At 39.8% G+C, this 16,280-nt stretch overlaps 1 protein-coding gene across 1 annotated transcript; it reads right to left on the reverse strand.

The window, feature by feature from the left end:
* Positions 1-2,357: 2,357 nt before the first annotated feature.
* Positions 2,358-3,045, reverse strand: LOC144248967 (caspase-3-like). The gene is made up of 2 exons (XM_077801147.1): positions 2,545-3,045; positions 2,358-2,423 (listed from the first exon to the last, which is right to left on the reverse strand). Exons 1-2 carry the CDS (start codon positions 3,025-3,027, stop codon positions 2,358-2,360), a joined length of 549 nt encoding a protein of 182 aa, XP_077657273.1. The 5' UTR covers positions 3,028-3,045.
* Between the last annotated feature and the right edge of the window lie 13,235 nt (positions 3,046-16,280).

Genomic DNA, 16,280 nt, shown 5'->3' on the forward strand with positions numbered 1-16,280 from the left:
AAGCATGCCTTTTTTAGTGAAGAATCTTTAATACCTGAAAACAGCCTCAGCTTAACTGGGACTTTTGCTCAGAGCTTTTCAACATTTCCAGCTTTTTCTGTTTCTCAGGAATCTATCTTCCCTTCAGCTCTGCATCTGATGACTAGAATCCCAAGGATCTTGTTTTCTTTCTTTCTTTCTTTCTTTCTTTCTTTCTTTCTTTCTTTCTTTCTTTCTTTCTTTCTTTTTCTTTCTTTCTTTCTTTCTTTCTTCTTTCTTTCTTTCTTTCTTTTTTTTTTGATCTTAAGTTTGAATTTATGTTTTGAAATAAAAATTCAATAACAAATTTTTACAAAATTGTCACACAGGAATACATCATAAGATACCATTACATGCTACATTGTCTTAGAAAAAGTCAGTAGATCGAATCAATTAGCTGTAAATTAAAACATGAGTTCCTTTCTTTGGGCAAAAAGAAAGCTCATGTGAAATGTTGGACAAAAGCCAGTGAGACCTGCCAGTATAGTCAGTAATGGCTCAGTATCTCCAAGTGTGAGGAAGCCAGGATTCTGGCCTTGTTGGCTGGGGCTAAGCTCTGTCCTCCAGTTTCCCTCTGTGCATAGGACAGGCTCCCACCAGATACTTCTGAGGTCTTGTGTGCATGGTTCTTTTATTTCCAGTAACTACATACAATTTTGCCACTATTTTACTTTGACTGTAAACTTCCGAAAATAACATTTACAAGTTTTACCACAAGGAATACCATGATTTTTACTATGACTTTCACCACCTTTGCAAAAATATCCATTTTGTAAGTTTCTGGTTTGGTCCGTCTTCTTATGGCACTATTCATGCCTAAGAAGCATCTGCCATAAACACACCTGTACATGTAAGAAACCAGCGGGTGGTGCTTTTCTGAAGCCCAGTCTATAGCTCTGCCTACACTGAATAGGCTGTTCCACATCTTAGGCTCAAACCATTTTCTCTCAAATTACAGAGTGTCCAGCTGATAATTATTGTTCTTTCCTTATATTTTCACTATTTATTGTACACATTTTAGTATGTTCCTGTAGCAGTTCTTCATTTATCCTAACAATCAAAAATTGAATTTTTTAATATTAGTTCTTTAGACATTTTGTTGGTCTGTAAAGTTGATTTGCATAAAAACAAATGAGAAGAAGCATATGCTGGTAGATCTTAGCACCTTAGAGTTATGATTCTGTCCCTCCATTAATGTTGCAAGTTAGCCTTAAAAGAATCAACTCAGCTTGCTCATACTTTCTCTAAAATATTTAGTTCTCTTCTTCAAGTAAACATAATTTTTTTTACAATAGGCATGCTCAGAACAAATAGCACAAAACCATGAGCTATGACAAGTGATGTAAAAATGCAGTTGGCTGACTTCCATTTATCAATTCTAAAATAAAGGCTTTGAACATGCCCATGTCCCCAAGTTCTAAGGTCCATAATCCCACATCATCATTTGTATAGTTTGACAAAAACTAGAATGCACAGTCTTTTTTTTTTTTTTTTAAAGAGAGAGTGAGAGAGGGGGGAGAGAGAGAGAGAGAGAATTTTTTTTTAATGTTTATTTTTTAGTTCTTGGCGGACACAACATCTTTGTTTGTATGTGGTGCTGAGGATTGAACCCGGGCCGCACGCATGCCAGGCGAGCGCGCTACCGCTTGAGCCACATCCCCAGCCCTAGAATGCACAGTCTTAAGTATGTGTATGACAAGTGATGTAAAAATGCAGTTGGCTGACTTCCGTTTATCAATTCTAAAATAAAGCCTTTGAACACGCCCATGTCCCCAAGTTCTAAGGTCCATAATCCCACATTTGTATAGTTTGACAAAAACTAGAATGCACAGTCTTAAGTATGTGGAGGAAAATATTATAATTCATCATTACTAAAACATTTAATCTTCATAAATTTTTGAAAATTCATAGCATGGCATCACTAAATCTTATGAATTATGAAAGATGTAAATTTACAATAATTTCCTCTCATAATAATTGCACCATTATCCATATTTATTTATTCCTAATTAAACTCAAGTCCAACTACCCAGTTTTGAGGTAGCTTCATTGTGATTCTATTGCAGAAGTGGTATGTTTCAAAGTACCATCTTTAGATAAAATTTAAGTGGGAGAGGAAACAAAGTATTACTTATATTGTTTTCTCACTTGGCATACAAACTAACAAAATCAACTATTTCTTTAGGGATAAAAATACAGTTCTTTTGTGAGCATGGACACAATACATGGAATCTGTTTCTTTGCATGAAAAATGGAGTCAAGGGAAAAAGACTCAAATTCTGTTGCTACCTTTACCAGAGTGAGAATATGCATAAACTCAAGCTTATGAGCATACAGTTTCAGCATAGCACACAGTAACTGGATGAACCAGGATCCATCCTTAGAATTTCGCCAGGAATAGTAACCTGGTGCTGTAGAATATGCATATAAGAAGTCAGCCTCTACTGGTATTTTGTGGCATGCCCTGTCATCATCAATGCCACTGTCTGTCTCAATGCCACAGTCTAGTTCTGTACCCTGGCAGGCCTGAATAATGAAAAGTTTGTGTTTTCCAGTTAGACTTCTACAATAATCTCCTCTGAAGAAACTCGTTAATTTTTTCAGGCCAACAGGTCCATTTGTTCCAAATATTATTCCTTCATCACCTTGGCTTAGAATTACACAAATAAAGGTGCTCCTTTTGCTATGATCTTCTTTAGAAACATCGTGCATTAACGCCACAATTTCTTCATGTGTAAGGTCATTTTTATTCCTGACTTCATATTTCAAGTTCATGAATGTTTCTCTGATGTTTGCTGCATCTACATCTGTACCAGATCGAGAGGCCATTCCAGTGCTTTTATGAAAGTTCTTATTATTAATTATCAAACATAAACCCATTTCAGGATAATCCATTTTGTAATAATTGCCCAAGGATATTCCAGAGTCCATTGATTTGCTTCCATGTATGATCTTTGGTTCAAAATTTTTAATGGATTTTGAATCCACTGGGTTTTCATTGTTCTCCATGGTTGTTTTTCTTAATGGGTCACTCTAGGGAGCGCCACTCCGCACACACAGCTACCTCTGCGACTGCCAGGCTTCCGCCACCCCCCAAGGATCTTGTTTTCTTAAGCTTGTTGGATTCCCCTTACCAGTATATGAACTTTTCCTCTGACCCCATCCCCATCCTGTACCTTAGGGTTGTTCTAACTAAGAAATCTTGATTTAGATGCCTGAATATCAAGTTCTTTTCCTGAGGAATTCTCTGCTCTTAGTGGCACGTCAACTTCATTTGGGGTATTTCTTTTTAGCATAGCAATCTGACATGGCTCTTTGTATGGAATTATCTTCATTTCTGGAAACAGATCTTGCTACCTTTGTTTAGAGCCATTAAGCCTGCACCTGAAAGTGTCTATCTCCCTTGGAGTGCTCAATTACACGTGGACCTGTCCTTCATTCTGGAAAAAGGGGTTTCATTTTAAGAATTGTTAAAACAGGTCAGATGTACTGACCTCCCAGAAAGGCAAACCCCTTTTCCTCACCAACAAAGCTAGACTCATTTTGTTGGATCCTGAGACTTTCTCCTAATCTCTTCTATATAATATTCACATGATTCATTCAGAGTCATCGTACTAGGATACCTTTATTCCTGGCGCTCTCCGCCATCTCTTCCCAATCCTGCTGAAGCTATTCCTTAGCCCAACCTCCAAGGTCAGAATGGTCCCTGTGACAGCAGCCAGTACTGTTTTAGGAAACTCTAACATTTGAGAGTCTAAGCAAAGATTCCACATATTTGGAAGGCTCTTGGAAGGACTGCTTCTGAGACATAATGCTAGATAGTTATGAGAACATGGTTCCACAGGGTGAGGACCCAGAATCTTCATTTATCAATCCTATGTACAATCATTAGGGGAAAACCATCATTTAAAAATATCCCCACTGATTTCTTCTTGGTTCCCCTTAAAGGAGGACAGACTCTTCAGCCATAGGAAATTGATTGTGTTGATTGTAGAAAAGCTAAAAAGCCCTCTCTCTGCTAACTTCTATTTAAGAGTTTGCTATTATTTTGTTGTATCTTCTGGTACCATTGCCCATTTACATTATTTTAAAAGACACTGAGGGTGTTTACGGGCTTATAATTTCAATGACATGGGAGAATGAGACTGGAGGATCACAATTTTGAAACCAGCAATTTAGTCCTAGAGATTCAGTTAAGTGGTGAAGTGCCCCTGGGTTTAATCTCTGGTACGAAACAACAACAAAAAAGGTACTGAGGATAAGATATTTACCTACTACCTTAGGGATTTCTACTTCTATTTAATTAACAAGACCTATTTATTAGGTCTCACTGTATAAGCTAATGGTTTCCATAATGTTTGCCTATTGTCTAAAATCGCTACATATTTGTTACCTTACAGATTTCAAATTCTGTTGGCATGCTCTGGTTTTGAAAGCTCCTCACTGGCACTCTGATTGCTTTATCCTATTATTCTGTTATCTTTCTTCCATATAATAGTCTTCAAAAATCAGATGAAGAATTTCAGGGGTTAAGTCCTTCAGTTGGAGTATCGGTGAATTTAAATTTGTTCCATTTTCTTAATCCTTTTTTTAGGATCCTTCTTTCAGTTCTTCTTAATGCCACAGAGAGCTAGAAATGATCCACTTGGAATTTCAAATGAAAGTGAAATAGAAATGGAGATAAGTCACATGAGAGAAAATTTTCCTGCAAGTGTAACAAAGTTAATAGAAAGCAAAAGTTACAACAGCAAGGTATTTTCCGAAGAAAAATACTTTTAAACAACAAAGGAAGTCAAAGAAGCTAAGATAAAGGGGAAGAGGTCATCACGTGATTATTGCCATGCCACAAAATATGATGGGGCATCTCTGTACAGGGCACAGAGAAATTGATAGAGGTTACTCATGGGGAGCGAGATCGAATATGGTGTTATGTACATAAAGAAGAGTTGTTTGATATTCTTCATTGTACACATCTCAGTATTGGGCATGGTGGGCAAATACACATGCTCAAGGAGCTGCAAGGAAAATATGGGAATGTCCCCAAATAAGTCATTGTCTTATATGTCTCTGTAAACAGTGCCATCAGAAGAATCCAGTGCCCACAGAGGCCTTGCACCTAAGCCCATGACTTTTAAAGACATGGACTCCAGATGTCAAGTTGAAATACTTGACATGCAGTCAAATGCTGTGGCAAGTTCAAGTTTATTTTATATTACCAGGACCACTTGACAAAGTTTCTTATTTTACGGCCATTAAAAGCCAGAAAGACCCATGAAGTTGTCAGTGTTTGTTGGATATATTCATAATTCTTGGTACATTCAACATGTTAGAATCTGACAGTGACATAGAGTTCACAAACCAATCTGTTAATGAGCTCAATGAGGTATGGCCAGACTTTAAGATTGTCTCTGGAGAGTACCTTGCTGGCCAAGGCCAGGGCTCCCTGGAACAAACAAGGCATGATGTGAAGAACATGATAAATTTTTGGATGCAAAGTAACCACTCATGTTACTGGGCAGAAGGCCTACGTTTCTTACAAATCTTGAGGAATCAGACCTTTGATGTTTCCTTACAACAGAGTCCATATGAGGCAATGTTTGGTTGTAAAGCCAAATTTGGACTATAGTCCTCAAACTTGCCCCAGGAAACTGTGGCCATTTTATAAACAGAAGAATAGCTAGAAGTTGCTGAAGAAAAGTTAGAAAACAGCCTGTGGATCAGGCAGAAAGAAAGGGCCGAGACGGGAGCAAACAGATTGGATACAGATGAGGACATGGAACCTACTCCTGAAGCTACAGAGCCCAGTACCTCACAAAGGGCCTCCAGGCTCCTCTGCTGGTAAACAGACACCTGATGGGGTGGACACCAGCACATATCTCTCTGGGCATGACATTTTCACCTAAGAACTGTTTGTTACAAAAGACCCCAGAAAGACAAAATGAAGGCAGCATTTAGGTTGAGTTGCACCCAGTAGTCCTTATTTGGAAGGAGAAAGCAAATCAAGTCTGTATATTTGCTCTAGAATGACTGTAATAAATGACCACAAAGTTGGTAGCTTGAAACAACAGAAATTGGGCTGGGGATGTGGCTCAAGCGGTAGCGCGCTCGCCTGGCATGCGTGCGGCCCGGGTTCGATCCTCAGCACCACATACCAACAAAGATGTTGTGTCCGCCGAGAACTAAATAAAATAAATATTAAAAATTCTCTCTCTCCCCTCTCTCCTCTCTCACTCTCTCTTTAAAAAAAAAAAAAAAAAAAAAAAAAAAAAAAAACAGAAATTTATTGTCTCACAGTTCTGGGGTCAGAAATCTGAAATCGAGGTTTTGGGATGGTTGGTTCCTTCTGAAGGCTCGGAGAGAGAATCTACTCCATGCCTTTCTTCTTTCTCTGGAGGCTACCAGCCATCTTTGGTGTTCCTTGGTTTGTGAGCTGCATAAGTCTAGTCGGCTTCCATCTTCACCTGGTCTTCTCCCCTGTGTCACTGTGTCTGTTCTGCTTTTCTGTCTCTTGTAAGGATACCACTGGACACCAAATCCATGTTTTTGGATTTATTGCCACCCTAATCAAGGATGATCTCATCTCTTAAATTACTTCTGCAGAGACCCTTTTTCCAAGTAAATTTGCATTCACAGATGCCAGGGCTTTGAACTGAAGACGTTTTTTTGGGGGGGAGACAATTCTATTTCAGTCAATAGAAGAACCTCTTTGTCTGCAAGTTGAGAACTAATGGGATCTTAAGCATGGGGGAGGTGGTGTAGGACTGCCTGACATATATCTAGCATATCCTCCTGCCCCTCAGACAGATACTCCTAAAGATAGAGGCATTAGAAGTAGATGAAGGAAAAGGAGTGAAAATAAAAGAGGAACCAGGTGCAGTGGCACATGCCTTTCATCCCCATGATTCAGGTGGCTAAGACAGGAGGATTGCAAGTTCAAGGTCAGCCTCAGAAACTTAATGAGACACTGTCTCAAAAAAGGCTGAGAAAATAGCTCTGTGGTAAAGCACCTGAGTTCAATCCTCAGTACCTACCCTCCCAAAAAACAGGTGGGTCTAAAATGCCCTAAAGACCGGTCTCTTCACCAGTGGGGTGCCATTTTCTGCTTCAAGAGAAATCCTAAGTGCCATCCCTGCTCTCAGAATGGCAAGGACTGGAAATGGTGTGGCCTGCCTGAAACATAAAACTAGGTCACAATTAAGGCATGGCTGGAATTTGGATCCTGCTACACCACTTGTTTATGCCTCAAGCGTTTAAAAGCATGTTGTATTTCTGGCACAGGTCTGTGAATTCCAGGAAGTGACCAATAGGGAAACAAAACAAAGAGTTGGCTTGAGGTCACTGCTCCAACTAGAAAGGAATAGGGCATGTCTAGTCTGGGTCATAGTTCTGAGTAAAGAGGACTGACCTGGCCAAAGGGAAAGATGATGCCCAGGATCTGTTACTGCTATGTTTTCAAGGCCTAGAAAAAACAGTGGGAGGTGTTCCATGAGTTGATCCTGTGGAGATGTGCACAGAAAAGGAGAAAGGGTCCTTTATTCTTCATACAGTTCTCCTTCCTCATAACCCAGAGCCATCTAAAAATGATTCTGGCTGGGCACGGTGGTACACACCTATAATCCCAGCAGTTTGGGAAGCTGAGACAGGAGGATTACAAGTTCAAAGCCAGCCTCAATAATTTAGGGAGGACCTAAGCAAGTTAGCGAAACCTTGTCTCCAAATTAAAAAAAAAAAAAAAAAGAGCTGGGGATATGGCTCAATGGTCAAGCACCCCTGGTTTCAATCACCAAAAAAAAAAAAAAAAAAGGCTGGAGATGTAGCTCAGTGGTAGAGGGCCACAGGGCTTAATCTCCAGTATTAAAAATAATAATAATAATAATAAAAAAATAAAAACCTGATTCCAATTGACTCTAATGCCAACTTCCTCTTCTGTAGGGGACAATAACAACTCTGATGTTTCCTTCCTCACAGGGTTGCTTTGAGAGACAAGATAATGTGAAGGGACTCTCCATAAACAGTAAACTTCTACTACTAGTAGTGAATCCTAACATCCATGCAAGACTTGGAAAACTATGTTCATTGCCATTCCTTTTCAGGTTAAACTGTTGGCGAGTATTCCGGGAGCTGCATTATTTTTAGATAGGAGAGGTTATTACTACCCAGCTTGTTTTGAAGTGCAAAGCCTTGCTCTATCCTTGGCCAGCATTTTACTTTCCATTCTCCTTCCAATCCATAGTTCTTTGCAACTCAGTCTAGCAAGGTCTAGGAAGCCCAATTTGATGAAGAATTTTACCATCCCTTCCCTCATGGTCACCTTTACCTCCCGGTTGTTTAGCAAATGTGGCACCATCTCATCATCTCGTGGGTGAGAGATGCGATGAGCCTCAAAGCTGCTTTCTTCCCCAGGAGGTTTCCAAGCCTGCTGCATCTCTGTCTCTTGGCTTCTTCATGTTGGCAGTGGAAAGAGTTGGAAGTGGACTCCTGGACCCAGTCTGGCCTGACACTGCACTATCATATTTCAGCCTCTGGAGGGAGGTCACCAGCTGGTGTACCACGGGCAGCTCTCTGTTTATATATTTTATCTGTCATAATTTTTGTATTTCAAAAAGTTTATTGCCGGCACTTTAAAAATTGGAAATGTTTTTAAATATTTCTGCAGTAATTTATTTTATATAATTTGTAGTATTATCTAATCAACTAATTTCAATTCACATTTTTACAGTTTAGGAAGCTGTGATTTATAGCATTTAAATGTGCACATATGTGCATATGCATATCCACAGAATAATATATGCACAGAGGGAAGAACTGCCATTTGAACCATATCTGACTTCAAGACTCATGATATTTTCATGGTATCACTAAATAACTAAACCATAGAACAAAGGAATGAATATGCAGTAATCTTTCCAAGAATCAAACTACTAACCTCAGGGCAGCAGCTTGGACCCTGGATAGACAGGAAGGCTGTACCTTGGGCAGCAGCAGAAGAGTGTTAACTTCTTCATCATCAAAATCCTAACTTTTAAAAGCTGGAAATTTTACATGAAAATCTGGGTGTCTGGCAGCTCTTAAAATCTTGGAAGATATGGCCCACTTATGTACATGGCATCAAATGAAGGGAGGCATCACAGGCATGCATTCTCTAGTCGGCTGCCATCTGGGCCACTCAATATGCGCATATGCATTTCTACTTAAGAAAGAACAAAAACAGACCATGTATTTCTGGGAATTTATTATAATAAGAATGACATTTCACCAGGCGCGGTGGCACAGGTCTGTAATTCTAGCAGCTTGGGAGGCTGAGACAGGAGGATCTCGAGTTCAAAGCCAGCCTTAGCAAAGGTGAGGTGCTTAGCAACTCAGTGAGACCCTGTCTCTAAATAAAATACAAAATAGGGCTGGGGATTTGGCTCAGTGGCCGAGTGCCCCTTGAGTACCAAAAAAAAAAAAAAAAAAAAAAAGAATGACATTTCACATCAGTGGGAAGGGTTGTGTTCAATTAATGGTGCCAATCAGTTAGCTATCCATCTGGAAAAAATACAAAGTTTGATCCTTAAATAATTTTTTTTTAAAGTGAAAGATTTGTGTGGCTTTGGGATGGAGAAAACCTTCCTAAACAATGTATAAAATTTAGAAACCATGAAATATTAATATATTTGATTACATAAAAATAAAAATATCTGTATGAAAAATAATAGCATCTTAAAAGTAAAGATAAACTTGGTACAGTGGCGCAAGCCTGTAATCCCAGCAGCTTGGGAAACTGAGACAGAAGAATCACAAGTTCAAAGCCAGCCTCAGCAACTGCAAGGCACTAAGCAACTCAGTGAGACCCTGCCTCTAAATAAAATACAAAATAGGGCTTGGGATGTGGCTCAGTGGTTGAGTGCCCCTGACTTCAATCCCCAGTACCAAAAAAAAAAAAAAAAAAAAAGTACAGATAAGTGACAGATTGGGGGAAAAAAAAAAGTTTGCAATATCCAAAACAGACAGAAGGTGCCTCTTTTTTTTTTTTTTTTTCAGTGCTAGGGATCAAATCCAGGACCTTGTGTATATGAGGCAAGAACTCTACCACCAAGTTACATCCCCAGCACCAAGGTGCCTAGTTTTTAAATGAGAACCTACAAATTCATAATGAAACAGCAACCAATAGAAAATGGGCATTTCTTCTAGGCAGTGTTTCCTTGAGAGCTGGGAAGGACACTGTTTTTAGCCTTTTGCCTAGCTTCTAGTAGTCACAATGTTCCTTGGCTTTACAGGCCATGTTCCTGGGATTACAGGCATGTGCCACCACCTGGCGAAATGTCATTCTTATTATAATAAATTCCCAGAGATACATGGTCTGTTTTTGGTCTTTCTTAAGTAGACATGCATCATTTCCCTCCATACAAGTGTCTCTGTGTCCAAATGTTCCCTTTTTATAATGACTTCAGTTGGATTAGGGTCCTCTCTAATGACCTCACCTTACCCTGAACGTCTACAGAAATCCTTTTCCAAATCAGATCACCTTCACAGGTAATGGGGGATTAGGACTTCAACATCTTTGGGAGCAACACCATTCAACCCATTGCAGCAACCAATCAGAATGACAGGTGTTTTTTTGGTGGTTTTTTTTTTTTTTCATATTTATTTTCTACTTCTTGGCGGACACAACATCTTTGTTTGTATGTGGTGCTGAGAATTGAACCCGGGCAGCACCCATGCCAGGCGAGCGCACTACCGCTTGAGCCACATCCCCAGCCCTAGAATGACAGGTTTTGAGAGGTAATTTTTATAAGGCATGGCAAGAATTTAAAAAGTCTTAGAAGATTAGAAAAATTCCTCTGATCAAATAACACTTGCCAGGACAATTTTTTGTTTTAACAGGAAACAGGATGAATTGGTACAAGTTACAAAATTGGTATTCAGACAATTGTCCATTTTGCATAAAAGAAGCAGATTGATAATTCTTGAGAAAGATCTTTAGTATCTGTCCAACCAGACTATTTGGCCTAGAGTTTTAATGCAGAATGGTGTCTTCCTTTCAGGAGAGGGGAACATTGCCTTATCTTTCTGAGACTCTTTATTAGCTTTATTTATTTTTTTTTTTTAACATCTTTATTTCATTTTTTTAATGTGGTGCTGAGGATCGAACCCAGCACCCTGTGCATGCCAGGCAAGCGCGCTACCGCTTGAGCCACATCCCCAGCCCTCTTTATTAGCTTTAAAGATTTGCATTTTTAAGATTCTCATCTCTGGAATTCTGTTATCATGAATTCTATAGATGTTGGAGTCCAGCTCCAACAGGGGGTCTCAGGAGATAGTGAGGAGTCAGGCGTGTGGAGAAACACAGACACCAAAGTAAAGGTGCTGAATCCCAATCTTTACTTGTGAAGTTAATCATATATACTTTTCATTTTGGCAGACTCACAGTACTTTGTGGTTACAAAACAGAAATTATTATTCAAAGAAACAAAATATTACCTAGTTACAATTAGATAAGAAGAATGTCTCTTGGCTTAGACATAAGCAAGCATTTTTACTTTCAGTTCGAATTTTGCTTTGAGCTGTTTCTGCTTAGTTAACTTTTTTTGTTTTTTACTTTGTTAATGCAGCCTTTTTATTTTTATTTTTTATTTTTTTTTATTGGTCGTTCATAACATTACATAGTTCTTAATACATCATATTACATGGTTTGATTCAAGTGGATTATGAACTCCCGCTTTTACCCCGTATACAAATTGCTGTATCACATCAGTTACCCTTCCATTGATTGACATATTGCCTTTCTAGTGTCTGATGTATTCTGCTGTCCGTCCTATTGTCTACTATCCCCCCTCCCCTCCCTTAACTTTTAATAATAGTTAGAAGTGTCCCAAACTATTGGCCTATACCTTGACTATTCTTTCTTGACTTACTGACTGGAACCGGTGCCAAGGCTACGGCAAGTGGTTAACTTGTTATTAATTTTAATCAAACAAGAGTAAGAGCACAAACCATTGTGCACAGGAACAAGAACAAGTTGCCCAGTACTAAGCACTAATCTGTCTTCTTAACATTAATTCTTCCTCTCTAGATTTTAATTTAATTTCTCAAAAACTTCCTTGACAGGAATACAGGGAGTTTTTCATTAGACATTAACAATTTACACTCCACAGCTGAATCATTGCATTTAGAGCAAACAGATCTATGCTTTAGAAGTAGTTGCATTAATTGGGAAAGTCATGTTTTTTCCTTCATACTTAATGGTCATATGAGAAGTCATAATTATACTTATTAAAGGAATACAAAAACAAACCTGCCCATTCCCAGAAACATACTGCGCTCCTCCAGAGGATGGACGCCTTGCGCCATCCACCTCAGTAGGGCCTTGCCATTGCCTGAATCAGGGGAGGGGCGCAGCATATAGAAGTCAATTTTATATGAAAAAAAAAAAAAAAAGATGATGAGTGTGGTAAAGAATTTTTTGAACAGTTAAGTGAAGACTTAGTAGAATTTTTTTTCCCACAAAGTTCAAGCTCTGGCTCTGCATACATAACCTTGAACAAGTGCCCAATCTCATCTATAAAAAGGGCATGACAATAATCATGCCAAATATCCAGTTGCCACTGAGCCCACCTATAATCCCAGCAGCTCAGGAAGCTGAGACAAGAGGATCACAAGTTCAAAGCCATTCTCAGCAATTTAGGGAGGCCCTAAGCAATTTAGCGAGACCTTGTTTCTAAATAAAATATTTTAAAAAGGGCTGGGGATATGGCTCAGTGGTTAAGTGTCCCTGGGTTCAATTCCTGGTACTAAAAAACTAATCACTCCAAGTCCATAGAGCTGTGGAGGAGTTTATGAGAGAAGGAGTGTGTTTAGAACAGGGGTGCGGGGTGTCACTTCTCCTTCAATTGAAAGAGCTTTCACATCATCCAGCCTACTAGGGATGACCAGCAAAGTAGGGCAAATCCTCTCTTCCAAACAAGAAGAGCTGGAGGTAAGACAGCAGCCAATCTGGGCAAGTCCTACCTGGGTCCCTGATGGGCAAGTCCTGCCTCCTGGCTTCTGTCACTGGAACAGTGCTCTTGCACCAGTTCTGCCTATTCACATGTACAGCCACCTGCTCAGCCTCCGGCTGGCCCCAGAGTCCTTGATTAGGATTGCTCACCCTTCAAGTTTGAGTCACCTCTTTCCAGCCGCTAAGAGGACTACACAAGGTCTCCCCAAGTCCCAGAGTTAAGGAGTGTTTAGAAAGAGATATACTTGTCCTTAAGTGCACTTACGCTATTAATTTTCTAGCAGGTCAGCCTATCCCTTATGTTAAAGTGCTATGAAAAGCTGCACAAATCCTAAATTATGCTATATTTATTACTCTCTCAAAGGTCACCAGTGCATTCCCAACTGCTAAACATAAAGGCCCTTTCTCACTCCTAATCCATTTTGATCAGTAAATGCATTTAAAGGCTGACCCCAGGACCTTGTTCCTTGTTGCCTTGCTTCACTAGGAGACAACCTGCCTAATGAGTCTTCTGGAAGTGAAACTCTGCTCATAATAATTGTCAACTGGTGAAGGCGTTCCCCCTCCCACTGTCTTGACAAGGTCACAGTGAGGATGAAAGTGTTTGGCAAGGCTGCACTTGTGGAAAACCAAGTGCGGTTTTGTATGTAATTGGGACTTTTTATTTTATACTCATAAACCTAACAGAAGGCATGAGTAAACTTATTGCTAAACCAAATTAAATTTTAAATGGCCAAGACTATAACAGGTGATTCCTGATTTAAAAGGCTGTTTCATTATCTCTCAGGACATTGAGGACAAAACAGAAAAATATCAACTATTATTCTGGGAAATGCTATAGGAACTCTAGGCACCACAATTGATTGTATCAACTAAGAATCCAAATTCATATCTTCAGTCTCTCAAGCCTAAGCAGATTGGTATCATCCCTATTGCACAAAGCTCACCTTATGTAACCTATTTGATTAAGGATAGCTTATGGTAGTCATCCAGGGGAGAAAAGGCTAAGAAAAATATACTTCCCTTCTAATAGACCCTCTTTTACTTTACACAGGGATTTATGATGAGTATAGTTAATGTTAGCAGCAAGGGAACTGACATACAGAGCCTGCCTTTTAGTTAAAGATTACTAAGATTTAAGAACTGCTGTACTTTGACTAAAGAACAAGGAACTCTGAGAAAGCAGCTTAACCAATTTTATGAGAATCAACGTAGGCATTTTTAGATGCTTTTAGAATATATTATAAGATGATTATAAGGGGACTTTTAGATGGGATCTTAGATTAGAAACAAAGTACAGGTGTGCTTTAAATTTAAAGGTTAATGATAGGTTAGGAGACAGAGTCTGGTTATGTAGTTTGGCATCTGTTAAACAAGGAAATGTTACATCCTGGGAAAAACTGGAAATTGTAAATTGATGACACATTTTACTAATGATTCTGTACCCATATTGATGAGAAAAAGCAGAATAAAAAGAGACCCAGAGAGAGCAGTTTAAGAGCAAGAGCGCTCTCTCTCTCTCTCTCTCTCTCTCTCTCTCTCTCTCTCTCTCTCTCTCTCTCTCTCTGGAGATTGCTCCAACAGATGACTCCTTGTCTCATTCCTTGTGCGGACCCAACACCACTCATCCTTTTCAGGACCCCCTGGATCCCGCTGGGGCAGGACCCCAGCGGTCAACATTATTGAACGCTGCTATATCTACAGTATCAGGTGCTTTAAACTCATTTTCTTGGTTAATTCACACAACCCTATAAAATGGGTTGGATCTGAAGAAATGAGTGTAAATAGGTGAGGTATTTTAAGGACTTAACTCTGTCTTTTATAGAGAAGGAAATGAAGCTTAGAAAAATTAATAAGTAGCCCAAGAATCAATCCCAAGTCTTTTTTAAGTCCAAGATCAGTGCTTGTAACCACCATCCCTGCTCTAGAATCCTCAGTGGCTTCCCACTGCTCACAGGACAATGGCTTAATCCTGACATCCAAAATGGGGTATAACATGGTCCAAAGGACCTTTGCAGCTTTTATATTGTGGCATCAGGTCTAGGTGGTGTATTTTTCAGTCACACTTGTTTTGTGTGAGGTGACAGAAATAAACTCACACTGTTGGCTAGCCTAGGTACTTATTCTACCCAAACTTGGCTTTCCTTTTTTTTTTTTTTTTTCCTTAAACTAGGATTTGAATCCAGGGGTGCTCTGTCACTGAACTACATTCCCAGCCCTTTTTATTTTTTATTTTGGGATAGGGGTCTTGAAGTCAGAATTAGACGGGGCAGTCATTATAGGTAGGTAAATTGAGTCAGGTCAGATCAAGGAAGCCATTTTGAGTGAGTCCAGGAAGTTGGAGATACCAGCTATGGCCCCCTTCTCCCTCCCTGGAGAAGTCTATGTTTACCCCCTTTTAAATAAACCCTGCTTTATATGCTTGCCCCGGCGTGCTTCTCTAATGTTCAAACTTCAACAAGTGAGGAAGCAGAACTGTCACCGGTGGTACCCTGGTATCCCAAGAAGTGAAGATGTGCTGCCTTTTATTATATGTTCCTAGGGTTCCTTTGTTCTCCTTCCCTCTTCCCCTTTTCTCTCCCAGGAGATGCTCTGGGGGATGGTGAAAAGGTGGGCTGAAGGGGAACTGACAGGATGGTTCAGCCCAGGACACATCAATTAACAACCTTATAGCTCTCTGTAGGGAGGGACAATTCCTGAGACAGGTTACCTTAGCCACAGGTTGGAGCAGGGGGAGGTTCTTGGTAAGGGTGGAGGAAGGGCTCTGAAGGAATTAACATTTCAATCCCTCAGGGGACAGTCTCCAACTTGCTGGACTCACTCAAAATTGGCCTCCTTGATCTGACCTGACTCGATTTACCTATCTACACTGACTGCCTGTCTAATTCTGGCTTCAGTATCAATCTCACTAAGTTGCCCAGGCTGTCCTTAAACTTGAAATCCTCCTGCCTCAGCCTCCTGAGTCTCTGGGGCTACAGGTCTGCACCACAGCACCAGGCCAAATTTGGCTTTCTTATCAAAATCAAAAAGAGGCTAGGGGTATAAATCAGTGGTAGATTGATTACTTAGCATGCACAGGCCCTGGGTTCAATCCCCAGCACAACCAAAAAATAAAAATAAAATGAGAGATGATTGCACTACTTCACAGGGTAGAAATGGCTGCCTCATTATTTTGTGTTTTCTGTCTCGCCTAGAACACTGCCAGGGCCCAGGTCCTCACTTCTGAGATGGTGAGAGAAGATGGGAGACTCAGAGAGTGATGCCTTGTGACCATTCTCCATTT

Source organism: Urocitellus parryii, chromosome 7, assembly GCF_045843805.1.
Source record: "Urocitellus parryii isolate mUroPar1 chromosome 7, mUroPar1.hap1, whole genome shotgun sequence".
Taxonomy (NCBI): Eukaryota; Metazoa; Chordata; class Mammalia; order Rodentia; family Sciuridae; genus Urocitellus; species Urocitellus parryii.